Consider the following 27157-nt stretch of genomic DNA (forward strand, 5'->3'; position numbering starts at 1 on the left):
AGCCTGTGAACATGTCAACTTAACCCACCAGCACCCCTGGGATCAGTCTGCTTGCCCTCAGACCCTGGCTGCCCCAGCAGTACCCTGTCCAGGCTGAGATACACACCTAGCACCCCGACCCAAACCCACAGCTCAGCCTCCCACACCCCAGAATCACACAGGTTGGAAAAGACCTTCCAGATCATCCAGTCCAACCTATCACCCGACACCATCTAATCAACCAGACCATGGCACTAAGTGCCTCATCCAGGCTTCTCTTGAAGCCAGGGATGGTGACTCCACCACCTCCCTGGGCAGCACATCCCAATGGCCAATCTCTCTTTCTGGGAAGAATTTCTTCCTCACCTCCAGCCTAAACCTCCCCTGGGGCAGCTTGAGACTGTGTCCTCTCCTTCTGTCACTGGCTGCCTGGGAGAAGAGACCACCCCCCACCTGGCTACAGCCTCCCTTCAGGCAGCTGTAGATGGCAATAAGGTCTCCCCTGAACCTCCTCTAAACACCCCTAGCTCCACTACTCTAAACAATCCACTGCTGGAGACCAAAGGCCTCTTGTGCAGAGCAAAGTAAAACCATCAAGCTGGGGGTGTCCCCTTGTCCTTTGCACAGCAAGCCATCATCACTGGCTGCTTTCCACAAGGATGTCTCCACAAGCAGCTCAAAGATTCTCCATTTGTCCCTCTCATCCCCCCAGTGACTGCTTAGCTGCCACTTCACAAACACCTACTGCCTCCTCACCTTGACCAGGACTTTTCTCAGCTCCTCAAAGTATGCAGGGAAATCTGCTTCCACCTGCAGATCTTTGATGGCCAGAAAAGAAGCCATGGACTGGATGATGTCACCAGCTAGGTCGATGTCATCTGTGTTGATGGAAATCTGTCAAGAGAGAGAAGAAAGCGCTTCAAGGCTCTTCCATGCCAAAATACCTCAGCAAACAGACTCTCTACAAGTAAGTGTTACCCAGCCCCAAGCAGTTTATTCTATACAGAAACAAAACTGCTGCATGAGCAGGCTCTGTGGCTTCCAGGGGATGAGGAGAGACTGATTTCACTAGATGAAGAGACACTGTGGCCAGTTCTGGGTACCCTGGTTCAAGGAGGACAGGGACTTGCTGGAGAGGGGCACAGCAAAGGGCTACAAAGATGCTGAGGGGCCTGGAACATCTCTCTTGTGAGGAAAGACTGAGGGAATTGAGACTTTTTAGTCTAGAAGAGACTGAAGAGAGATCACATCAGTGCTGACCAATACTTCAAAGGTGGCTGTCAGGAGAGTGGCACCAGGCTTCTTTCAGTGGTGCCCAGTGACAGGGCAAGGGGTAACAGGCACAGATCTTGAAGATCTTTTCCAACCTGGTTAATTCTGTGATTCTGTGATCAGAAGTTCCATCTAAAAATGAGGAGGAACTTCTTTAATTTAAAGGTGACATAGCACTGGAGCAGGCTGCCCAGAGAGGTGATGGAGTCTCCATCTCTGGACACATTCAAAACCCACCTGGATGTGTTCCTGTGTGACCTTCTTTGGGTGAACCTGCCTTGGGCAAGGGGATTGGACTGGATGATCTCCAGAGGTCCCTTCCAACCCCTACCATTCTGTCATTCTGTGATTCAGAGGGGATTTTATCCAGGCCTGGGGCACAGAAGCCCAGTGCAAAAGACACAGGCAGTCTTTGGGCCTCGAATTTTGGCTACCTGACACCAGCCTGCATGGGAACTGCACCAACCTGCCTACAGATCTGCTGGAGTGGGTCCAGAGGAGGCCACAAAGATGACCAGAGGGCTGGAGCACCTCTCCTGCAGGGACAGGCTGAGAGACCTGGGGCTGTTCAGCCTGGACAAGGGAAGGCTGCAGGGAGACCTTAGAGCAGCCTTCCAGTTCCTGAAGGGGACTACAGGAGAGCCGGGGAGGGACTTTTGACAAGGGCTGGCAGTGACAGGATGGGGGACAATGGCTTTGAGCTGCAAGAGGGGAGATGGAGACTGGAGATGAGGAAGTGAGGCTGGGGAGACACTGGCACTGGTTGCCCAGGGAGGTCGTGGCTGCCCCCTCCCTGGAGGTGTTCAAAGTCAGGTTGGATGAAGCCCTGAGCAACCTGGTCTGGTTGAAGGTGTCCCTGCCCATGGCAGAGGGGTTGGAACTGGATGATCTTTAAGGACCCTTCCAACCCAAACCATTCTGTGATCTGCAATGCTGAGCAGTTTCCTTCATTAACAGGCCCTGGGATTCTCCCCCTCTAGCAATAAACAGACCCCAAAAGTTTCTCATAACATCCCTAGGATCCCAGCAGTGCCTCTGCCTCTTCAGCCATCCTTCACCTTTCCTGCACAACCCTTAAGCTTCACCAGAGTACCATGCAGTGGCTGCTCCCCATGCCCATGAGGTACCCACCTCTCCTCCAGGCTTGATTTTGATGCAGAGCTGCCCTGCGTTGCGAAGGGAGGTGAAGCAAACCTGGAAGGGAGGGCTCTGAAACTCTGCATCCTCTGGTAACAGGAAGCTCTGGTTCAGCCACATCACAATCTTGCAGAATGAAAAAGGCAGAGCATCAGCTGTGGGGAAAGCCTGGAGAGCCACATAGCCTCCTTGTGCCTGCTGTGCACCAGGGAGCTCTGCTCAGGGCCCACAAACATGTGTCAGGAGTGGGGACAGTGGAGTCCCTGCTCCAAAACTGAATTTTCCCAAGAAAAATCAAGTCCCACAATCAGAGACCACAGCCCAAAGCCTGGAAACTGGAGAAAGCTGGGAAAGAAGCTTGGTTCTACTGCAGGAAGTTAAAGAAAAGTTTCCTTTCATCTTATCAATGGATCTCCTCAGCGCTTATCAATACCCAAAGGGCAGGGGACTCTTCAGTGGTGCCCAGTGACAGTACAAAGGGGCAGTGGGCACAAACTGGAACCCAGGAGGTTCCATCTGAGCAGGAGAAGAAACTTATTTGGTGTGAGGGTGCTCTGGAGCAGGCTGCCCAGAGAAACTGTGGAGCCTCCTTCTCTGCAGAGATTCCAAACCCACCAGGTCACTGTGCCCCTGGGCAAGTGGGGGCTGGGGCTGGCAGGGCTGGGGCAGGCCGGGCTGGGGCTGGCAGGACAGCACTCACCCTCTGTGGCCTCTCATTGGTGGCACAATTGACAAAGCTGAGGGGCTCAGGGGCCGAGTCCGGGCTGCTCAGGGCGTACATAGCGAAGCGGGGCAGCTGTTTGGTCAGCTCAAAGACATGGAATTGTGTGCTGGGAACAATCCAAAGGGAAAACAGGCAGTTACTATCACACCAGGGATTCACCTGCTGCAGCAGTTCCTGGTTCTACTGCCATCAGGAGCTCCCAAGCCCTGCCATCAGCTGCTGAGCGTTTCCCAGGAACATGCACTGCCGGTTGGGAATTCCAGGCTTAGTACATCTGAAGACTGAACAATTCCTCCCCACTACTTACTTTTTCCATAATCCTTCCAATGGAATGTATTCTCTAGGCTAACACATAGCATCACAGGATCATGAAGGTTGGACATGACCTCTGAGATCAAGTCCAACCTTCTACCCTACACCTCTGTGACCACCACAGCATGTCCTGAACTGCCACATCTGCTGCTGCTTTGAACACCTCCACGGATGGTGACTCCCACCACCTCCCTGGGCAGCCTCTTCCACTGCCTCATCACTCCTGCAGCAAAGAAATTCTTCCTGATAGCCAACTTAAACCTCCCCTGGTGCAGCTTGAGGCCATCACCTCTTGTCCTGTCGTTAGTTACTTGGGAGAAGAGGCCAACACCAGCCTCACTCCAACCTCCTTTCAGGGAGCTGTAGAGAGCTATGAGGTCTCCTCTCAGCCTCCTCTTCTTCAGGCTAACCAATCCCAGCTCCCTCAGCCCCTCCTCAGCAGACCCTTCACCAGCTTTGTTGCCCTTCTCTGTACCCACTTCAGCACCTCAATGTCCTTCCAGTGCTGCAGTGCCCAAAAGCAGCCACAGCACTCTAGGTGCAGCCTCACCAGTGCCCAGTACAGCGGCACAAACACTTCCTTTACAGTTTGGCTGTGTGACTGGGTCTTTGCTTTCCAGGGTCAGTGAAGTCTTAATTAAAAGCAATAATAAGGACAGAGAAAAGAAAAAGAGACTCCAGTGCCACACGTTCTTTCTGCAGTGGTTGGCTGGCTCTCAAAACACCTCCCTGCTCAGGGCAAAGAGGCTGCTTCTTGGCACCACCAGTTCCAGCAGAAGACAGAGCAGGGAAAAAGTTGGTTTCAAGTCTTATTTTCAAGGCATCCTGGATATCAGCTCTTGATTTCCCTCCAGAAAGCCATGATAAGGCATCATCCAGGCAAGAAATGCTCTCTGCTCCCCTTAAGGCAGAGCTGGGGGTACAGCAGGTCCCAGTGAGCCTAAAATTTAGCCTCTGTCTGGAGAGGAGCTCTGCATTAAACAGTGCCACAGTGGTTTTTAAGAAAGAATTTCATCTGTCCTTCCACTAACAAGGAGAAGAAGCACCAGGAGGAGCATAAAGCCACAGGCTGGCTCCTTCCTGGTCCCACAGTTAGCTCTGGAGAGCAGCTCTGGCAGAAGAGAAGCTCTGGCAGAAGAGAGAGCAGGGAATAAGTTGGTTTCAAGTCTTATTTTCAAGGCATTCTGGTTATCAGCTCTTGATTTCCCTCCAGGAAGCCATGATCAGGCATCATGCAGGCACGAAATGCTCTCTGCTCCCCTTAAGGCAGAGCTGCGGGTACAGCAGGCCCCAGTGACCCTAAGAGCATTTAGCCTTTGTCTGGAGAGGTGTGGTGGGTTGAAAGGCATCTCCTATGATCAACATCAACAGTGCCATGGTGGTTTTTAAGAATCTCATCTCTCCTTCCACTAACAAGGAGAAGAGGCACCAGGGAATTCCCAGTGCCCATGGGAGGAGCACGAAGCCACACGCTGGCTCCTTCCTGGTCCCACAGTTAGCTCTGGAGAGCAGCAGAGATGGCAAGGCAGAGCTCACCTGTTCCTGTAACCCACAAAGGCTTTGATGTGCAAATCCACAGGGACATCTTTGGGTGGAGTAAGGGGAACACGAAGGCAGCCTGAGAGGTTCTGGAGGCTGGGGTGGACAACGTGGCTCTCCCCTTCAAAGACGCCCTCAGCGAAGATGAGCACGGCACGGATGATTGTGTCTTGGCAACAGGAAGGAAGGAAGGAAAAAAAACCAAAGTTCCTGAAGGAACAGCTGCCCTCTGGCAAGAAACCACCACTGCCTGCAGAACCCAGCACAGCCAACCCTTGACACCCCTCTCCTGAGCTCCTCAAATATCCCAGATTACCATCAGTACCACACCTGGCCCTGCCAGCACCCTCAACAAATGCTCAGGTGGCACTCAGGGGATTTGCTCTCTTGGGATAGTTCCAGGTTTGCATTTGAAGCCACCTGAAGCCCAGCTGCATGCCTGCAGCACCTTCACTAACAGGCTGATGCTCAGAGCCAACACAAGGAGGAGCTGCAGGGATCATAGAATCAAGAAGGTTGGAGGAGACCTCCAAGCTCATCCAGTCCAACCTATCACCCAGCCCCATCCAATCAACCAGACCATGGCACTAAGTGCCTCATCCAGGCTTCTCTTCAACATCTCCAGGGATGGTGACTCCACCACCTCCCTGGGCAGCACATTCCAATGGCAAATCTCTCTCTGTGAAGAACTTCCTCCTCACATCCAGCCTAGACCTCCCCTGGTGCATCTTGAGACTGTGTCCTCTTGTTCTGCTGCTGTTTGCCTGGGAGAAGAGCCCAACCCCCTCCTGGCTACAACCTCCCTTCAGGTAGTTGTAGACAGCAATGAGGTCTGCCCTGAGCCTCCTCTTCTCCAGGCTAAACACCCCCAGCTCCCTCAGCCTCTCCTCACAGGGCTGTGCTCCAGACCCCTCCCCAACTTTGTTGCCCTTCTCTGGACACCTTCCAGTCCCTCAACATCTCTCTTGAATTGAGGAGCCCAGAACTGGACACAGGACTCAAGGTGTGGCCTGCCCAGTGCTGAGTACAGGGGAAGAATAACCTCCCTTGTCCTGCTGGCTACACTATTCCTGATCCAGGCCAGGATGCCATTGGCTCTCCTGACCACCTGGGCACACTGCTGGCTCCTGTTCAGCTGCTGTCAACCAGCACCCCCCAGGTCCCTCTCTGCCTGGCTGCTCTCAGCCACTCTGTCCCCAGCCTGTAGCACTCCTTGGAGTTGTTGTGGCTGAAGTGTAGAACCCTGCACTTAGCCTTGTTCAATCTCATCCCATTGGCCTCTGCCCACCCATCCAGCCTGTCCAGGTCCCTCTGCAGAACCCTCCTACCCTCCAACAGATCCACACCTGCTCCTCACTTGGTGTCATCTGCAAACTTACTGATGATGGACTCAATCCCCTCATCCAGATCATCAATAAAGATATTGAACAGGATGGGGCCCAGTCCCCAACTGGCAGTGGCACCATTCACCACCACTCTCTGGGCCCAGCCCTCCAGCCAGTTCTTAACCCATTTCAGAGTGAATCTGTCCAAGCCACGAGCTGCCAGCTTTGCCAGCAGCTTGTTGTGGCAGATGGTGTCAAAGGCTTTGCTGATCACCAAGTGAAAAAGCTAATTGCCTTTGGAAAGCAGACAAAACAAGAAACCAACTCCATCAAACCCCTCTTCCCCAAGGCCCATCAAAGGGACACAGCTGGATTCAGAGCTCTGTGGAAGGCAAGCAACCACACAGGGGAAATTACAGACAGTGAAGGGGAGACAGGCAAATCAGCAGCTAAATGTAGATCACTGTTTGCATGGATTTGCATGAGATGGCTGGAGGTTAGCACTCACCATTGCTGGTGGAAACACACAGCTCCACGTGGGCAGACTGGCTGTCAGAGCCCAGGTTAACTGAGAGGGTTGTCAGGAGCTGGGTGCTGGCTGGGATCACACCCCTCTGCCCAGCAGCTTCCTTCAGCTGAGTGCTCAGTTCAGCCTGTTGCAGAACACACACACAGCATCAAGGTTTACAGTCAGGCAGCCTACAAAACATACACAGCAGTCAGCTCTCTTGCCTTGCACCCCAGCAGTTCCCAAGCCCTTCACACAGCCATGAAGAGAGGCTGGACTAGGTACAGAGCTGGGGACACCTGTGCTAGGTTTGTGGAAGTGCTTTACTTTTGGGGGAGCTCAGCTCTGTAGCCAAACCTTCCTTCAGAAAAGCCCTTCCCATGATTCAGTTTGAGGCACAAGCTTAGCTAATTCCATGCTTCTGCTATGGTGGCCACTGACTGTCCAAATGGGAGTTTGCTCTTTCCTCAGACTATTGTTTTTAAAGCTCTTTATTTCTGCACCTTCATCAAGCCACAGGCAAGCTTCCTATACCCTGGCAGTACACCCAAGCCCCCACCTAAATTTCCTGATCCTCACCCCACCCCTCCTGGCCCTCTCCCTCTACCCCTCCTGGCCTCCTCCCCTCCCCCCACCCCTCCCTGGCCCCCTCACCCCACCCCTCCTGGCCCCCCTCACCCCACCCCTCCTGGCCTCCAAGCTGGTTTATGCATTGAAAATGCCAATTTGCAGTCATAAGCTAAAGCAGAGGGCTGAAGAGAATCCAGGTCCAAACACAACTGCTCTGCCAAGATGAAGGAGGAAGGGAAATGTCACTTAGTAAAATTTTAGTATTTAGCATTTTAATAAAATACTAAAAAGCAAGCTCTGAAGGTGCACAGGGAGCAAGCCAGAGGCAGAAGGAGCAATCTCCAGCAGACAATCTGGCTGCAGCCTAAGAGGTTACACTCTGACTTGCCTGGACTGCCCCATGACTGCTCCCCAGATGGATTTATAGCCACAGGAAGGTGGCTTTTGGACCTGCTCAAGCACTACCTTTGCATTCTCCTCATAGTTTCTTAATTCCAGCAGCAGATTTTGTTTCTTTTGGCTAAGCTCTCTAATCAGATCCTGCTCAGCACTTGTGTCCATCAGGTTTCCTTTCATCTCTTCACCTCCTGGCAGATAGCCTCGGACTGTACAGAAAGAAAACAGAGCCAAGCTCAGCAAAGCCTTTGATTGCCTCCCCAAAGCCTCAGTGTCTCTAACAAGACTCTCCTGTCTTATTCTGGTTCTTCAGCTGGGACCATTCAGCTCTGACATTGCTGGTGATCAGGACAGAAAGGGGAATTTCCAGCTTGCCTTTAAACTGCCTTCACCTGACCAGACAAGTGCAGTACCCAGTTCTTTAGTGAGAGGATTCCCACTGTAATCATCCTCTCAGGTGCTTAGGCAAGTGTGCAATTATGCAAAATGAACACAATGTGTACCTGGATTTCTAGAGCTAGTCAGAGGAGTTGTTACTGTCTGGAAGTGACTAAGTCACCATCAATCAGCCAGTCACAAGATCTGCCCACATGAGCTTCTCCCCAGTCCAAGGGATACTTAGCTTCCAGGGGTAAGACCTGTTTCCCAGTAGCCCAGTGGAGCACACTTATGGAAATATCTCTGTCTGCCTGTGTTTTTCCACTTAAACATGAGGAGAAACTTCTTGGGTGCGAGGGTGCTGGCAACCTGGAGCAGGCTACCCAGAGAAGTTGTGGAGCCTCCTTCTCTGGAGAGATTCCAACCCTCCCTGGCCATTGTGACCCTGGGCAAGCTGCTGTGGGTGCCCTGCTTGAGCCAGGGGGCTGGACTGGATGGTGTCCAGAGGTCTCTTCCAACCTTCACCAGGCTGGGGGTTCTGAGCTGATGTAAGACAGAGACATTTGCTATGAACTTCCAGTTTGCTCTAGGGCTGTGTGCTCTGACTGGAGCTGACAGTGAAAGCCAGGGACAAAAATCTCCTACCTGCAAAGCAAATGCTGCCTGACTCTGTAACCCCCATAAAATGAGTTACAGGGAACTTGGAAAGCTTTCAGCATGCACACTGTCCTCTGATGAAGGGACCTGCTTTTGTATTTCTGGGTGAATCAGTCCTTTAAAACGAGAGCAGGACAGAAAACAGACTGAAAACAAAGAGCACCTTGTGTGGCAGGGTGGTGGCCCCACACAGCTCTAATAACAAGGACCATGGGAATGCATTGTCCATAAAACCCAACAACAGGGTATGGCTGCACCTGAAGGGATGCCCATCATGCCAAGGTGGACACATCAGAAAAGGATGAGGATGATGATGCTCAGTGATTTTAACCTGCACAGCTCTGCCAGGACAAGGTACCTTCAAGTACTGTGCTCAGTCATAGTATCACAGAATGGGTTGGGTTGGAAGGGACCTTAAAGACCATTCAGTTCCAACCCCCCCTCCCACACCACAGGCCCCTAGGGGCACCTCCCACCAGCCCAGGTTGCTCAAGGCCTCATCCAGCCTGGCCTTGAATACTGCCAGGGAGGGGACATCCACAACCTCCCTGGGCAACCTGTTCCAGTGTCTCCCCACCCTTACTGGCAAGAATTTCTTCTTAATCTCCAGTCTCAATCTCCCCTCTTCCAGCTCAAAGCCATTGCCCCTTGTCCTGTCACTCCCAGCCCTTGTCAAAAGTCCCTCCCCAGCTCCCCTTCAGCCCCCTTCAGGTGCTAGAAGGCTGCTCTAAGGTTTCCTTGGAGCCTTCCCTTGTCCAGCCCTAAGGTTGTCCTCCTGTAAGCTTGGGAACAAGGTTTAAATGCTGAAGCCCAAGTCCAGCAAGTCCCTGCAGCCTGTGATTAAGGCAGAGAGCCAACACTGCTGTTTAAGGACAAGGCTTTTGTTCCCAGTGGGCTGTGCCAGACCTGCCTGTCTCCGGCCACCGAAGCCAAGCAGTCAGATTATCATGCCAGAGCCTCTCCTGAAGCCTGTAAATTCACTCTGAGCTCACTTAAATCACCTGTGATCAGATTTGTTTCCATTCAGAGTAACTGGGCCTGCCTTCTTGAATGCATGGTGGGCTGAACCCACCAGTTCTCCAGGCTCAGGACAGCACTTTCCAGGAAACAAAGTGCTGGTAACATCTAAAAGGACTAATTAAAAACTCTTCACCTGTAGAAGAAAACCAAACCACACACCCCCACACTCTTAGCTCTCTGAACACCTTTACCCTGTGTCTGAAGGCTGTAAAGAGACCCAAGAATTATCACAGATAGGGAAAACCATTTCCTAAAGATTTCTCTCTAATAATGTTGCCTGAGGAAGCAGAGTCTGTATTTAATACATCTCTCTTTGCATTAATAGGATGGAACTTCTTCCATTAGGCGAATGAAATCTAGATGGTTTCTTGGATCAGAATGAAACAGACTGATTATCACAGAGGAAGGTAATGTTCAAAATCCTGTTTGCACACAGTGTAACTCAAAACTGCCTCCTCTTTGGCTAAAGCAAAGAGAATTTGGCCCAGGAAAATGCCTCCGGAACCAAAATCAACCTGAGCTGATGTGATGACGTGCCTGATATTGCTGTGCATTAAATGAGACTCCTGAGCAATGCTCTTACCTTCCCCATCCACTGAGCAGCAGATTAACTGGGTGCTCCCATCCATTCTGTAATCCCCCTCCACCACTCCTGCAATGGAGGAGGAGAAGTTGTCCTTAAAGATGACCTCTCCCGTTCGGTCGCTGCGAGCATCCACCTGCAACAACAGAGAGTTCCAAGGCACAGCATGAGCAGCAGAGCTGACTCCAAGCTCTCTGCCATGCCATACTCTGAGCTCTTCACCAAAGCCAGCTCTGCTCACAGAGCTGCAGGTCAACTTGCTGCTCAGAAAGCATCTCAGAAAGCAGCTCTGCTGCTCATTGGGAAGGAACACCATCAAGAAATGACCTCTAGGCAGCCTCGGCTAGAAGGAACTGCTCTTCAGAGATGCTTCCCTAAGTTACCAGCAAGAGGAAGGAAAGAAGGGGGCTGCCAGCCTGCCCTGGGAAGGTTACACACATGTGAATGCAGCAGTGATGGGACTGAACCAGAAAGAACATCACAGCAGCGTTTACAACCTCCCCTCCTCGCTGAAGCCCTTGTGTGGTGAATTATTTTCACACACAAATACCGCAACTTTTAATTATCTTTGGAGCAGAAGAGTGAGGAGGCTCAGTTCTGTGCACAGCACCCAGCACTGCTCTCCCCTAGGAGCCAGAGACTGCTTCAAAGCAACAAGCAGAACACAGGCTGCCAAGGGAAAAAGACCAGAAAAAGGAGCACAGCAAGGAGAGGTTCTGCCTGTAAGTGTTCCACACCTAATCCAACAGAAGTTACAACATAGCTGGGCTCTAGACTGCCAGCTTGATACCAAGTTAATTAAATTCCCCCAAGCTAATGAGAGATGTGAAGGAAAGGGAAAAAAAAAAAAAAAAGGTAGAGCTTTACACAACTAAAAGATTGCAAGCTGTGTCTGGGAGAGCTTTGGCAGCTAGAGCACTCATTTCTGGCAAAGTGGAATACCAAGCAACAGACTTCAGAGCCTAAGCTGGACAGAATAAGGCTTTACAGAGAATTCAGCAGGGCTTGTTAGCCCTGCCCCAGTCAGCACTGACGCTGCTCTGGCTCTTCCATAACTGCTTTCTCCTCCCTGCAGTTTCAGAACATGCAGGAAGCATCCCAGAGCATTCTGAAGCACGTGCTCAAGACATGGCTGAAGACTCTCTCTGTATTCTAAACACTTCCAGGGATGGGGATTCAGCCACCACCCTGGGAAGCATGTTTCAGTGGCTGAGAACCCTTTCAGTGAATATATTTCTTCTAATATCCAACCTAAACCTCCCCTGCTACAACATAATTTGTTATTAGGGAGAAGAGATCAATCCCCACCTGGATCCATCCTCCTTGTAGGGAGCTGTACAGAGTCAGCTCTCCCTTCAGCCTCCTTTTCTCCAGACTAAGCAATCCTCAGCTGCTCCTCACCAGGCTTGTGTTCTAGACCCTTCACCAGCTTCACTGCCCTTCTCTAGATCTGCTCCAGCACCTCAATGTCCTTCTTGGAGTGAGGGGCTGAAAACTGAACCCAGTATTTGACATGCTACCTCGCCAGTGCCCAGTACAGGGCATAATCCCTGCCCTGGTCCTGCTGGCCACACTATTTCTGACCCAAGCCATGATGCTGGTGGCCTTCTTGGCCACCTGAGCACACTGCTGGCTCATCTTCAGCTGCTGTTGACTAGCACCCCCAGATCTTTTTCTGCCAGGCAGTTCCCAGCCACTCTGCCCCAAGCCTGGGGCACTCATTGTTGTGACCCAAGCGCAGGACCCAGCACTTGGCCTTATTGAATCTCATCACTGGCCTTGGCCCATCGATCCAGCCTGGCCAGATGCCTCTGCAGAGCCTTCCTACCCTCCAGCAGATGACAGAAACAACTCACCACACCCTAGCAACTGACTCTGAGCTAAGCAGAAGGAACAGCTTCTCTCTGATCTTGCCCTTGGCACAGGATTCACCAGCCAGACCAGGTTTGCTGCACTCACTCTTCAGCACTCTGTTTTCAACAGCCTTTTTCAGTCTGGGCTCTTCTCCTTCAGCCAACTCAACAGCCTCCTCCAAATCAAAGACAGCTTCCAGATGCACAGCTCCTCATTCTCCCCCTGGCCCAACTCACCTTCCCATTGGACCAGCCAGTGATCAGCTCACACACCCCATCCGAGTTCAGGTCGAACGCGTGGATGCTCATGGCGTGGTTCTTCGACTGAGGACAGAAAACAAGGAGCAAGTTTAAGCCTGGGCATGGCCTCTGAATTGCACATGCAATGGAGTGTCTGAAAAGAGACACTCGAGAGATCTAGGCTCTGGCAGGTGATCTCTGCTACCACTGAATTGGTTTGGTTGGAAGAGACCTTTAAGGTCATTGAGTCCAACCATTCTCTAACTCTGCCAGGGCACTGGAGTGGGAGATTACAGAGAGGAACACCAAAATCATAGAATGGCCTAGGCTGCAGGGGACCTCAGAGATCATCTACTCCAACCCCCCTGCAGTGAGGAGAGACAACTAGCACAAGTTGTTCAAGGCCTCATCCAACCTGCCCTGAGCATGAGCCAGCAGTGTGCCCAGGTGGTCAGGAGAGCCAATGGCATCCTCGCCTGGATCAGGAATAGTGTAGCCAGCAGGACAAGGGAGGTTATTCTTCCCCTGTACTCAGCACTGGGCAGGCCACACCTTGAGTACTGTGTCCAGTTCTGGGCTCCTCAGTTCAAGAGAGATGTTGAGGGACTGGAAGGTGTCCAGAGAAGGGCAACGAAGCTGGAGAGGGGTCTGGAGCACAGCCCTGTGAGGAGAGGCTGAGGGAGCTGGGGGTGTTTAGCCTGGAGAAGAGGAGGCTCAGGGGAGACCTCATTGCTCTCTACAACTACCTGAGGGGAGGTTGTAGCCAGGTGGGGGTTGGGCTCTTCTCCCAGGCAACCAGCAACAGAACAAGAGGACACAGTCTCAAGATGCACCAGGGGAGGTCTAGGCTGGATGTGAGGAGGAAGTTCTTTACAGAGAGAGACATTTGCCATTGGAATGTGCTGCCCAGGGAGGTGGTGGAGTCACCATCCCTGGAGATGTTGAAGAGAAGCCTGGATGAGGCACTTAGTGCCATGGTCTGGTTGATTGGATGGGGCTGGGTGATAGGTTGGACTGGATGAGCTTGGAGGTCTCTGCCAACCTGCTCGATTCTATGATTCTACCTCCAGGGAAGAGGCATCTACAATGTCCCTAAGCAACCTGCTTCAGAATCCCACCACCCTTGTACTGAAGAACTTCCTCAGCTCCAGTCTAACCCTGCTCTCCCTCAGCTTCAAACCGTTCTTCCTTGTCCTGTCTCTAGACACCCTTATGAAAAGTCCCTCTGCAGCCTTCCTGTAGGCTCCCTCTTGAGTTTGAGCATCACTAAGGTCACAGAGGTCTGAAATCTTGCACTACAAACCTAGTCCACTGCTGTAAAAGCACTGATCTTCCCTTCCAACACATTTTCTTCCAAGCAGATGATTAGAACTCACAACCACCATGTGAAAAGGCAAATTCTCTAGGAAAAACAAAACAGGGCTTCAACACTGTCAGAAATGAGATAAAGCCATGAGCCTCTTACTGCCACCTCTTAAGGAGTCCTCTCTCTTATTGCTATTAAACAGACTGTTCTAATCCATGTTATATTAAAGCAGCAGAAAAGGATCTTGCCAATATGATCTGCTGCAGCAACAACCTGCTTTTGATGTGAAAAACAAGCTGCAAATAGACAATGTTAAGATTAATCCAGTTGCTGAAAACCAGTTCATTGTTTATTTATTGCTCTCTACAGCTCCCTGAAAGGAGGCTGGAGTGAGGTGGGGGTTGGTCTCTTCTCCATAGAATCAGAATGAAAGGAAATGGCCTGAAGTTGTGCCAGGGGAGGGTTAGGTTGGAGATGAGAAGAAATCTGTTTGCTGAAAGGGTCCCCAAACACTGGGAGGTGATTGAATCCCCATCCCTGGAGGTGTTTCAAAGCTGCAGAGACACAGTGCTGAGGGCCATAATTTAGCACCAGGCTTGGCAGAGTCAGAGAATGGTTGGATTGGATGATCTTAAAGGTCTTTTCTAACTGAAACAATTCTATGATTCAACCATACAGCCAGAAGCACTTTCTAACAGCAACCTCAAATCCCTCAAGGTTGCTTGAACAACCTTGTGAAGCTGTATGGTTTTATCAGTGTCAGACCACCACCAACCATCCCAGAAGCACTGAGGGAACCATCACAGTATTATTTTTGCATGTAGGTAGGATTTGCAAGACCCAAAATGCCGTTAAGTTCTATGTGCAGCTGAACAATTCATCTAAGGAGTCAGAATATCACAGAGCAGTAGGGGTTGGAAGGGACCTCCAGAGTTTATCAAATCCAACCCCTCAGCTAGAGAAGGTCAGACAGAAACACATCCAGGCAGGTTTTGAGGATCTCCAGAGAAGGAGACTCCACAACCTCTCTGGACAGCCTGCTCCAGGCCTCCAGCATCCTTACAGTAAAGAAGAGGTGGAACTTTCTGGGCTTCAGTTTGTGCCCACTGCCCCTCTTCCTATCACTGAGTATCACTGGGAAGAGTTTGGCTCCTGACAGTCACCCTGCAGATATTTGCAGACATTGATCTGATCTCCTCTCAGTCTTCTCTTCTCCAGACTAAACAGCCCCAGGTCTCAGCCTTTCCTCCTCAGACAGATGTTCCAGCCCCCTCATCATCCTCTGCTGGACACTCTCTAGCACATCCCTGTCCCTCTCAAACTGGGAAGCCCAGAACTGGAGGCAGTACTCCAGATGTGGTCTACCTAAGGGCTGAGCAGAGGGCTAGAAGAACCTCCCTTGTCCTGCTGGACACACTCTTCAGATAACATCTGAACAAGCTGAGCTTAGGTACCACATGTGCCAGCAGCTTTCAGTCCAACACTGGACTGCTCCTCAAGGATCAGTACTGGGACCAGTCTTGTTTAACAACTTCATTGGTGACATGGACAGTGGCATTGAGTGCACCTTCAGCAAGTTCTCAAACAACACCAAGCAGTGTGGTGCAGCAGACAGGCTGGAGGGAAGGGACCCAGCCAGAGGGACCTGCACAGGCTGGAGGGAAGGGACCCAGCCAGAGGGACCTGCACAGGCTGGAGGGAAGGGACCCAGCCAGAGGGACCTGCACAGGCTGGAGGGAAGGGACCCAGCCAGAGGGACCTGCACAGGCTGCAGAGCTGGGCCCAAGCCAACCTCATGAAGTTCAACAAGGCCAAGGGCAAGGTCCTGCAGCTGGGGCAGGGCAATCCCAAGCACTGCTATAGGCTGGGCAGGGACTGGCTGGAGAGCAGCCCTGAAGGAAAGGTCTTGGGGGTGCTGGGGGAGGAGAAGCTCAGCAGGAGCCAGCAGTCAGCACTTGCAGCCCAGAGAGCCAAGCAGAGCCTGGGCTGCAGCAGGAGAAGTGTGGCCAGCAGGGCCAGGGAGGGGATTCTGCCCCTCTGCTCCACTCTGCTCAGACCACACCTGGAGCACTATGTCCAGTTCTGGAGCCTCTGCTACAGGAAAGATCTGGAAGTGCTGGAAGGTGTCCAGAGAAAGGCCATGAGGATGATCAGAGGGCTGGAGCTCCTTTCCTATGAAAGAGTTTGGGCTGCTAAGTCTGAAGAAGAGGAGGCTCCAAGGAGACCTTCTTGTGGCCTTCCACTATCTGAAGGGGGTTACAGAAAATCTGGGGAGGGACTTTTTAGGGTGTCAGGGACTAGGGGGATTGAGCAAAACTAGAAACAGGTAGATTCAGATTGGATGTTAGGACGAAATTCTTCCCCAGGAGGGTGGTGAGACACTGGCAGAGGTTGCCCGGGGAGGTGGTGGAAGCCTCATCCCTGGAGGTTTTTGCAGCCAGGCTGGAGGTGGCTGTGAGCAACCTGCTCTGGTGCGAGGTGTCCCTGGCCATAGCAGGGGGGTTGGAACTGGCTGCTCCTTGAGGCCCCTTCCAGCCCTGCCAGTTCTCTGACTCTGTGTCTAACCTTGATCCTCCAGTAGCGAGCAGTCCTCTCGTAAACTCCAACAGTGCCGTTCGCAAGAGCATAGCCAAAGCGGCTGCCACTCATGGGGCTCAGTGCTGTAATGGTCTGAGGGGAAAGGGAAGAGAAAGAGGACACAGGTGTGAAACCTTCTGCACTTCAGGTAAGAGCCAACAGGCTGTACAACCTGTGCTACAACCTGTGCAACACTTCCATTGTAAGCAAGTCCCTTGTAGGAAGCGTTAACACTCAGGGAAGTAACCGTCTGTAAAGCTGGGTTTGAAATCCCTCCCAAGGCCTTGCAAGACATCCTGACACAAGCTTCTTGAGATGCACTTCAGAAGGCTGCTGAACTGCCCTCAGCCTGGGTGCTTTGGCCATGTATCACCTACCACAAGCAGCAACACAACTGCTGGGAGGATTGCTGTGGTTCTTGGTGCCAATACAGCATCGCTGAAAACCTGCCCCAAGCACACAACGTTGGGAGCCTCAGAGAATCGTAGAATAGTTTGGAAGGGATCTTAAAGATCATCCAGTTCCAACCTCCTGCCACAGGCAGGGACATCTTCCACTAGCCCAGGTTGCTCAAGGCCTCATCCTACCTGGCCTTGAACACTTTCCAGGGAGGGGGCACCCACGACCTCCCTGGGCAATGAGTTCAGCTTTCTATGAGTTAGGAAAACCCTGGAGATAACTATGGGTAGAAAAGCTTTGCCCAAGATGAGTGAGAGAGAAAGATCTCCCACAGCTGACTTCTTTGGAACACCAGGCTCAGTGTTACCTCAGTCACAGCTCCAGGGGAAGACCCTAGAGTCACAACTCAGCCTGTTTCTCAGTCCTTTCAGGTACCTTTCAGGTACTCCAGGTACCTCAAGACCTGGTACTTGACAGTTCTTCACTGAAAAAAGGCTCCCAGCACTTGGAAATGCAGGTTTTGCCACACACCAAGAGCAGAGATTTTCATGTCAGGAGGAACAACTGCAATCATCTGTCTGGTCTTCTGTACAGGAGAGACTTCCTTAAATTAAATCCTTCACCAGCTTCATTAAACTCAACTGGCTGTGCTCCTTGAGTTTAGTTTTCTACCATTAAGTTTCCAAACCCTTTAAACTTCTTTCTCATGACCTTCTCCCAAAGCCTTTCCCAAGAATCAAAACCCTCTGAATTGTGAGCAGCCAGCAGGGAGAGAAGATCCCAGGGACAGTTAAGAACTCCCAAAGGTAGCAATAACCCCTTTAATCCCCACCCATAAACTCAAGATCACAACAGTCCACGACTTCAGTTTCTCCACACTAATAAAACACAGAAAATGCAAACCACTCAAGTCCTCCAAGCAAACACAATGTAGAAGAAGAACCACCAAGCTGGTGAGAGCCTTGAGCACAAGTCCTACAAGGAGAGGCTGAGGGAACTGGGCTTCAGTCTTCACAAGAGAAGGCTGAGGGGAGACCTCATTGCTCTCTACAGCTCCCTGGAAGGAGGTCAGAGCCAGGTGGGGGTTGGTCTCTTCTCACATGCAGCAAGTGACAGGACAAGAAGAAACAGCCTCAAGTTGTGCCAGGGGAGGTTTGGGTTGGGTATTATGTCTTCCCAGAAAGGGTTCTCAGGCCCTGGAACAGGCTGCCCAGCGAGGTGGTGGAGTCACCAGCCCTGAAGGTGTTTAAAAGATGCCTGGATGTGGTGCTGAGGGATGTGGCTTAGTGGTGGTGGCTCAGCAGTGGTGGGATTGTGAGCTCTGGGTGAGTGGTTGGACTGGATGACCTCAAAAGGCCTCTTCCAACCTCAACAGTTGTATGACTCTATAAAGCCACTGCCCCCTGAGTTTCCCTTCCTAAAATGCCAGGTTCAGGTGTGGCTGTGTCCTTTTAAATTGCAACAGTCAGACTGTAAGAGGCCTCCCAAGGCGCTGCAGGGGTGAAATTAAAACAATTTGCCTGTGGATCTGGAAATAGAGACCTCCAGCCCTCCTTGAACTAGGAATCCCAAGATGACTCTGCACTGCCTGCTCTACAGGCAGCAGAACATCCTGCAGGCCCAGGTCTAATTCTAGCTACAGCAACAGCTTCCTCTCCCACAACACTGCCTGGATTTGCCTTTTATAGCTCTCCCTAAGTGGCTTAATGGCTAACTACGATTTTTAATCCCAATCTGGGCAGTGGGGAGACCTCAGATCTTCAAGGACAAAGGTCTGCAATGTCTCCTTACTCTAGCCTGGGCCCAGAAGCACTGTGACAAAAACTAAGAAAACTCCTAAGTGTATTTTAGTCCCTTCAAAAAACAACCAACATTTAACAGTGGGGATCTTCTCATCTGCAGTATTGTGTCCAGTTCTGGGCTCCCCCAGTTCAAGGACAGGAAACTGCATGAGAGGGTAAAGCAAAGGGCTACAAAGATGCCGAGGGGACTGGAACATCTCTCTTGTGAGGAAAGGCTGAGGGACTTGGGGCTGCTTAGCCTGAAGAAGACTTGTAAGGGGGATTCTCATGAATGCTTATCAATATTTAAAGGGTGTGTGTCAGGAAAATGAGGCCAAACTTTTTTCAGTGGTGCCCAGTGACAGGACAAGAGGCAACGGGCATGAACTTCCACATAAGAAGTTCCACCTTAAACATGAGGAGGAACTTCTTTATATTGAGGGTGGTGGAGTACTGACCAAGCTGGCCAGAGGGGTGGTGGAGTCTCCATCTTTGGAGTCATTCAAAGCCTGCCTGGACACTTTCTTGTGCAACCTGCTCTAGGTGAACCTCGGGGGTTGGACTGGATGATCTCCAGAGGTCCCTTCCCAACCAGTTCTTAAGCTCAAGTGCAACACCCACACCTTTTATTCATCCCTCTAAACCCATCTACCCCATGCTTTAGGCACTTCAGCCCTGTGTATACAGCCAGTGTGTGTCTCCAATTGCAATACAAACCTCCAGCTCTGGCTGGACAACTTCCTTCAACCCTGCCATGCACAGTTTGGACACACACAGGAGGAACTTACCTCATCGGAATTGCGTCAACTCACTTGAGGGAAACTGCAGAAGACATTCTTTTGCTCACAAGGCACTAAGAGTACACAAACAAGTCACCTTGATCGCCTCCTGACTTTCAGTCGAGGAATAGTTAACTCTCCTCAGCCTAGTGAATGGTTTGTAAGTAAACAAAGGCAAACCTCTCCCCTACATAACAAAAGACATAATTAAACTCTCACTGATTCAGTCTTAGTAGGCACTGTGCCAAAGAGTTAAGTAACCAATTTAACCACACAATAACTTTGAACCAGAGAAGCTTTCCAGTACCCAATACTTTCAGCTCCATCAGTAATTACCATGAGCTAGAAGCAACTTACCTCTGTCTCAGACATTTCTGCCATGATCTCATCTTCCTTAAACACACGGATGTCAAAATCTTCAGAACCCACAAGAAGCTAGGAAAAAAAAAAATATAAAGTCTAGCTTAAAAATAGCTAGGAAATTAAAAGGACATATTGCAAGAGCCTAGAGGGCAAACAAATAATCTAAGGCCAGCAGTGAGGAGGTTTTAATAGCTGCCTGAAAAGTTGCAAGTGGAACAAAGGGTACCCTCTGCCAAGAGAAGATTTCAGAAGTCTCCTCTTGATCAAGGATTAGCAATGTTCCGTCATAAGGAGGACACAGAGCTGTTGGAGTGACGAGCTGTTGGACCAGAGCACCTCTACTATGAGGATAGGCTGAGGGAGCTGGGGGTGTTCAGCCTTAGAGAACAACTCCAGGGGGACCTTACAGCTGCCTTCCAAAACCTGAAGGGAACCTGCAGGAAGATGTCCATAAGGGTGTCTAGCAACAGGACAAGGGGGAATGGTTTGAAGCTGAGGGAAAGCAAGGTTAGACTGGAGCTGAGGAAGAAGTGGGTCAGACACTGGAACAGGTGTGCCCAGAAAGGATGCCTCTTCCCTGGAGGTGTTCAAGACCAGGCTGGATGAGGCCTTGAGCAGCCAAGTCTAGTTGAGAGGCATCCCTTGCCATGGCAGGGAAGTTAGCGTAGACGATCTTTAAGGTCCCTTCCAACCTAAGCCATTCTGTGATTCTATGAACACCTCTTTTTGTCAAGCTAGCCTCTACACAAGCCTCCTGAAACTATCTGGGGTGGGAATGAGAAAAGCTACTTTGGAACATCAGGGCTGTGCCCTTGTCTCACTGTAAAAGATTTCAGTGTTGTAACTGGTAACTGCAACTTTACAGATCAAAAACACAATGCTGCCTGTGGAGGAGCAGACCTGGAGCTTGGTTCTGGCTTGTACTGCACAAGTTCAGAGAAAGAGCAACTCCCAGTTGGTAGCCTGTGAGCAAACAGCTGATGATCACAGGCATTGCATTTCATTCCATTTCAGGTAAATCAGAAAGGTTTTCCAGTACAGCTAGCAACTGATTCAGCAAAGCAAGGCAGTAAAGACCTCAGATACAGTGGTTCTACACACTCTGAGCAGTGGCAGAGACAAGTGCTGCTCCCCACCGAAGGACTGAGCATCTGTGTATGTCTCTGCTGGACCAGAGTCTGAAAAAGGCACAACTTGCACACAGGGATGACCTTAACTGGTAACATAAATCAGTCAGATTGGATAAGCCATGTGGGTTTTGTAATTACTTCACTACAAGCCCATGAGAACAGCTGAATCCATGGGGAAATGGTTCCATACCTCATTTTTGCCATCCCCATCAAAGTCACACAGTGCCAGGGAACGAACGTTGTCTCCAGTAACCTAAAATGTGAAAGACAGTCCCCTCAGTGCTGATGGCAGCTGGCAGAAAACAAACTGCTTTTATGACTTCAGCTGCAACACAACAACTGGAAGGGTCAACATTCTAGCAACATGACCAAAACAGAGCATAAGATCTGCCGCAATCCCTGGAGGTGTTCAAGGTCAGGTTGGGTGAGGCAGTGTGAGCTTGCAGCCCAGCAGGCAAACCACATCCTGGGCTGCATCAAAAGATCTGTTGCCAGGAGATCCAGAGAGGTGATTCTGCCACTTTGCTCTGCTTAAGCCTCATCTGGAGTACTGTGTACAGATCTGGAGCTCCCAATATAAGAAGCACATGGACCTGATGGAGAGGGTCCAGAGGAGGGCCATGAAAATGCTCAGGGGGTTGGAGCAGCTCTGCTATGAGGACAGACTGAGGGAGATGGGGGTGTTCAGCCTGGAGAAGAGGAGGCTTCAGGGAGACCTAATAACAAGCTTCCAGTGCCTGAAGGGGGCTACAAGAAGGCTACAGAGGGACTGTTTCCAAAGGCCTGCAGTGATAGGACCAGGGACAATGGTTTGAAATTAGAGAAGAGGAAATTTAGATTGGGTGTTAGGAACAAGTTCTGCACTAGGAGGGTGGTAGAACACTGGCACAGGTTGCCCAAGGAGGTGGTTGAGGCTCCATCCCCAGAGATATTCAAGGTGAGGCTTGATAAGGCCCTGGGCAACCTGATCTAGTTGCGGATGTCCCTCCTGACTGCAGGGGGGTCAGACTGGATGAGCTTTGGAGGTCTCTTCCAGCCTGGACCATTCTATGAGGCCTTGAGCAACCTGGGCTAGTGTGAGGTGTCCCTGCCCATGGCAGGGGGAGTGGAACAAGATGATCTTTAAGGACCCTTCTAACCCAAAGCATTCTATGAATCTATGACAAATTAAGATCAACAATCAAAGTAATACTTAACATATGAAAAGAAGAAAAAAAAAATCAGTAGTAATTAGTGCCACTGAAATCATCTTGTAAGAACATCAAAAGCCTTAGAGGCAGCCTTACTGTCCAAAAAAGGTCATTTCCTTCATGATCAAAGCCCTGCAGGGTACAGTTCCCACCAATAATAGCAAGTGGAGAGGAAAAATCCCCCAGCTTTCCAAGCACTATTGCATTGGCTCCATCTGAAACCTAGAGAGGAACAGTAAAGGAGAAAGAAACAGCAGAAGATGAGACAGCATACACAAATCGAAAGGAGAGCTTCCATCATCATCATCACTATGGGTTCAGTTTTCTCTTGCTAGGTGGTATGTGACACTCTGAAAGCTTGCTGCCATATGTGCACACACAGACACACAGCACAGGCAGAGTCTGCCTCTGGAATATCCCAGATATTCTAAAAGCAAAAATGTTCTGCATGCAGCCACACAACTGATACAAAGAAGAGAATTTGAATTAACTGATCAATGTCCAAACTGCCATGTTTAGAATGGAAAGAAAGCTACGAAGATACTAAAACCAGCAGACAAATTAACTAAGAGTTAATTAAGAAAGACAGGGAGCTACAGAGATGCTGAGGGAACTGGAGCATCTCTGTGAGGAGGGAAGGCTGAGAGCCCTGGAGCTACCGAGCCTGGAGAAGAGCAGCCTCAGAGGGGATCGGAGCAATGCTCAGCAAGAGCTAAAGAGTAGGGGGCAAGACAATAGGGCCAGGCTCTTGTCAGTGGTGCCCAGTGCCAGGACAAAGGGCAATGAGCACAAAATGGAACCCAGGAGGTTCCATCTGAGCAGGAGGAGAACATTGTTTGGTGTGAGGGTGCTGGAGACCTGGAGCAGGCTGCCCAGAGAGGCTGTAGAATCTTCTCCTCAGGAGTTTCCCACACCCCCTGGCCATCATGCTCCTGGGCAAGCCGCTGTGGGTGTCCTGCTTTAGCAGAGGGGTTGGCCTGGATCATCTTCAGAGGTCCCTTCCAAGCTCCTCTCCCATCCTCTGTTTCTGTGATTCTCTGAGCTTACCTCTCTGTAAAACAAATCTGAGTTGTTATGCACGTCGTACGCCAACAGATTGGTCTGAGTCCCGACCAGGAGACAATCATAACCCAGCTGGGGGTTCAGCACCCCTGAGGCCAGACAAGTGATGCCCTGGTTTATGTTGAGAAAGGAGATGTCTGAGTCTTGGGTACTCAGCACCATTCGGTTTGCACTTGTCCTCTGCCCTCGGGCGTGAGGATTATGAATAAAAACCTGTAAAAAAAAAAAAAAAGGTAGAAATATCACCACAAGCATCCTCTCTCTGCACACAAACACTGAAGACAACTATTGGGATAGCAACTCAACCCAAGTGAGGACAAAAAGTCTGAGGGGGGTTTTGCTGGCAGCAGTGTTACTGACAGTTATCCTGCAATCCTAGACTGGCTTAGGTTGGAAGGGACCTCAGAGATCATCATCACTCCAACCCCCCTGCTATGGGTACCTCTCAACTAGACTTGGCTGCTCAAGGCTTCACCCAGCCTGGCCTTGAACACCCCCAGGGAGGAAGCATCCACAACCTCCCTGGGCAGCCTATTCCAGAGTTTCACCACCCTCATACTGAAGAGCTTCTTCAACCAGGTTGGAAGAGACCTCCAAGCTCATCCAGTCCAACCTACCACCCAGCCCTAGCCAATCAACCAGACCATGGCACTAAGTGCCTCATCCAGGCTTCTCTTCAACATCTCCAGGGATGGTGACTCCACCACCTCCCTGGGCAGCCCATTCCAATGGCAAATCTCTCTCTGTGAAGAACTTCCTCCTACTATCTAGCCTATACCTCCCAAAGCTTCCTAAGCTCCAGACTAACCCCTCTCTCCCTCAGCTTCAAACCATTCCTTCTTGTCCTGCCTCTAGACACCCTCATGAAAAGTCCCTCTGCAGCCTTCCTGTAGGATCCCTTCAGCTATTGGTAAGGTCCCCCTGCAGTCTTTTCTAAGGCTGAACACCCCCAGCTCCCTCAGCCTATCCTCATAGCAGAGGTGCTCCAGTACATGAACAAATACATTTTGCACAGACTCTTAAGGCTCAATATGAGACATTTCCAACTGAAAAAAAAAACCAAAACAAAACACTGCTAAAAGAGGAAGAATGTTTGCATGTTACAACTGAAACTCTGAACTGGCTGGCCTGCCAGCACCTGTGCAATCTCTCTCCCACACCTAGGATGCCATTTACACATCCACTGGAATGAATGGAGGTGTTTCAGTGAGAGGCACAGCTCACTCTTTTCCTTAGTCAGGAAGGAATGAGGTATTTTAAAAAAGAAAAGAAAAACACAAAGCACTCTCAAATCTCTTCTGATGCCTTCAAGGACTTGAAAAGCTACAGTTCCACCAAGATGCTGCTCTCTGATGGGCACAGCTGTAAGGTATTTTGGAAACCACAGTCCATGACAGATACTTTTGTCAGGATCTCAAGCTCACAGGATGTTAGGGGTTGGAAGGGACCTTCAAAGATCATTGAGTCCAACCCCCCTGCCAGAGCAGGACTATAGAATCTAGTGCAGTTCACACAAGAATGCATCTAGATGGGGCTTGAAAGTCTCCAGACACGGAGACTCCACAATCCCTCTGGGGAGGCTGTTCCAGTGCTCTCTGACCCTCAGAGTGAAGAAGTTCCTCCTCATGTTGAGGTGGAACCTCCTGTGCTGGAGTTGATATCCATTGCCCCTTGTCCTATCCCAGGGTGCAACTGAGCAGAGCCTGTCCCCTCCCTCTTGACCCTCAGCCCTCATATTTATAAATATTTATTAAATCCCCTCTCAGTCTTCTCTTCTCCAGACTAAACAGCCCCAGGACTCTCAGCCTCTCCTCATCAGGCAGTGCTCCAACCCCTTCATCATCCTTGTAGCCCTCCCTTGGATTCTCTCTAGCAGATCCCTGTCCCTCTTGAAGTGGGGAACCCAGGACTGGATGCAATATTCCAAATGAGGTCTCACTATGGCAGACTAGAGGGGGAGGAGAATCTCCCTTGACCTGCTGGACACACTCCTCTTAATGCAACCCAGAATCCCATTGCCCTTCTTAACACATTGCTGACCCAGAGAACATCCAAGTTCAGCAGAGAACATCCAAGGCAGATAGAAAATCAACCCATGGATGCTGTTTCTCTCAGCAGCTTAAGCCAATCTGACTGCTAGCTGCATGAAATGGCAGGAAAACCCCAGCAGAGCTGTGCCATCCTTGTTGTTTGCTTCTGGAAATGGCAACTTAGAATTCTTCAGAGGGGGAAAAAAAAACAACAACCCGAACAGAAACAAAACAGCAACTAACAGGTGCTCAGAGTAAGAAGGGAAAAAAAATTCAACACAAATTCAGCCCCAAACAAATTAAATTAGATCCAGCTGGTAACAGTGTTACCAAAACCCCCAAATATTTAGGGCAATTAAGCTGCTACCTATCTGTAACCTCCATCCCTAGGTGAAAGAAGTTTTCATTCTTACTAACCAATACTCAGTCACTGAGACAGTTTGGGGCAGGCAGAGGATCTCTGGATATTATGTTTAATAAACTGTTTTTTGTTTTTTAATGGCTGTAAAATCTACCTCTGGAGCAAACCTTTGTTCTATGCTGTTCCAAAAGGCTCCAAAAGAAAGCCAGTGCTGGGAAACACCACAGCTGAACCATGGTGGTATTTACAGTAACCTAAACACCTCTGTGGGGTTATGCTTTGGCCTATGCTTTGTTTATTTGTTGGGATACGCTTAAGCTTCGTTTGTTTCTATTTCAATCTCAAAGGGAGCACACAAGAGCGTTCCTTGTCTTAGCTTCACTTGGAGAAGCTTCATAGAATCATAGAATTGTTAGGGTTGGAAGGGGCCTCAAGGATCAGCCACTTCCAACCCCCCTGCCATGGGCACAGACACCTCACAATACAGCAGGCTGCTCACAGCCACATCCAGCCTGCAGGGATGCAAAAACCTCCAGGCATGAGGCTTCCACCACCTCCCTAGGCAACCTCTGTCAGTCTCTCACCACCCTCATGGGGAAGAATTTCTTCCTAACATCCAATCTGAATCTAATAATTTCCATTTTTCTTCCATTCCCCCCAGTCCTATCACTCCCTGATATCCTAAAAAATCCCTCCCCAGCTTTCTTGGAGCCCCCTTCAGATATTGGAAGGCCACAGGAAGGTCTCCTGGGAGCCTTCTCTTCTCCACACTGAACAGCCCCAACTCTCAGTCTTTCCTGACAGGGGATGTGCTCTAGTCCTCTAATCAGTACCAGGCTCGCTGCTGGAAGCAAAACCAGTAGGATAAATCCCCACAGGACGGTAAAATCCCCTTGTTCACTCCAAAACGGGGCAGATTCCCTAACAGCTCAGGCTGCCAGCTCTCCATTGCAGCCAACTCCCCGTTGCCACGAAGCACACAGCGGCTGGTGGCAGCTCCCCGCGGGCAGCTCCAGCGCCTGAGCCGCAGCTCCGGCCCCTCACGGAGATCAGTAACAAGCCCGATCGCCCTCCTCGAAACGCCTCACACCCGGGGGAGGCTGGCAAGCGGTAACACGGGGGTCGGCCGCCGCCGGCATCGCGGCACCGGGGCTATGAGCCCCGCCGCAGCCCCGTGAGCTGTAGGCTCCCTCCGCCGACAGCGGCGCTGCCCCGTGACAACGCTCGGTGCACCCCGAGCAGCGGTGGGACGCTCCAGTAACCAAGGAGGGCTTTTCCGCTCAGCTCCGCCGGCACAAGGCACACCCCCGCCGCCGCCCGGCCCCGTAAGGGGAGGGGAGGCGAGGCGGGCCGGGCCGCCCCGTTACCTTGCCCGCTTGCGTGGCGGCCGCCAGGCAAGGGTGGGTTCCGTCGTACCGGCCCAGCGCCACCATGCGGGGCAGGATCTTGTGGTTGAGCTTCAGCGTGAAGACGGGCACCAGCATGACGACGACGGCAGCAGCGGAGCCGACCGGACCCCGCCGCTGGCCTCAGGCTCTGCCGGGGCCCACTGCTGTCGGCGCGCGCACGACGCCGCTACGTCAGAGCGGGAGGGGCGGTGCCTGCTGCAGCACCCGGCGCGGCCAAGGGGGGGGTGCTGTGCGGGATGGGGGGCAGGGGGGAGCTGGGGAGACTGGGATTTGGAGT

The 27157-nt window shown here is 51.1% G+C and overlaps 1 protein-coding gene across 1 annotated transcript in view; it reads right to left on the reverse strand.

Moving 5' to 3' along the window:
- The window catches only part of BBS2 (Bardet-Biedl syndrome 2), a 31036-nt gene extending 4081 nt beyond the window's left edge, over nt 1–26955 (reverse strand). Inside the window, exons 1-14 of the mRNA XM_054389717.1 lie at nt 26839–26955; nt 23066–23293; nt 22115–22240; nt 21019–21081; nt 19693–19770; nt 16365–16469; nt 12491–12577; nt 10401–10536; nt 7832–7971; nt 6797–6941; nt 4961–5132; nt 3089–3218; nt 2383–2514; nt 736–873 (exon numbers count right to left, since the gene is read on the reverse strand). Coding sequence (XP_054245692.1) covers nt 736–873; nt 2383–2514; nt 3089–3218; nt 4961–5132; nt 6797–6941; nt 7832–7971; nt 10401–10536; nt 12491–12577; nt 16365–16469; nt 19693–19770; nt 21019–21081; nt 22115–22240; nt 23066–23293; nt 26839–26955 — 1797 coding nt within the window. The remainder of the gene's footprint in view (nt 1–735; nt 874–2382; nt 2515–3088; nt 3219–4960; nt 5133–6796; nt 6942–7831; nt 7972–10400; nt 10537–12490; nt 12578–16364; nt 16470–19692; nt 19771–21018; nt 21082–22114; nt 22241–23065; nt 23294–26838) is intronic.
- Nucleotides 26956–27157: the final 202 nt, after the last annotated feature.

This window comes from Indicator indicator, chromosome 19, assembly GCF_027791375.1.
Source record: "Indicator indicator isolate 239-I01 chromosome 19, UM_Iind_1.1, whole genome shotgun sequence".
Classification (NCBI taxonomy): Eukaryota; Metazoa; Chordata; class Aves; order Piciformes; family Indicatoridae; genus Indicator; species Indicator indicator.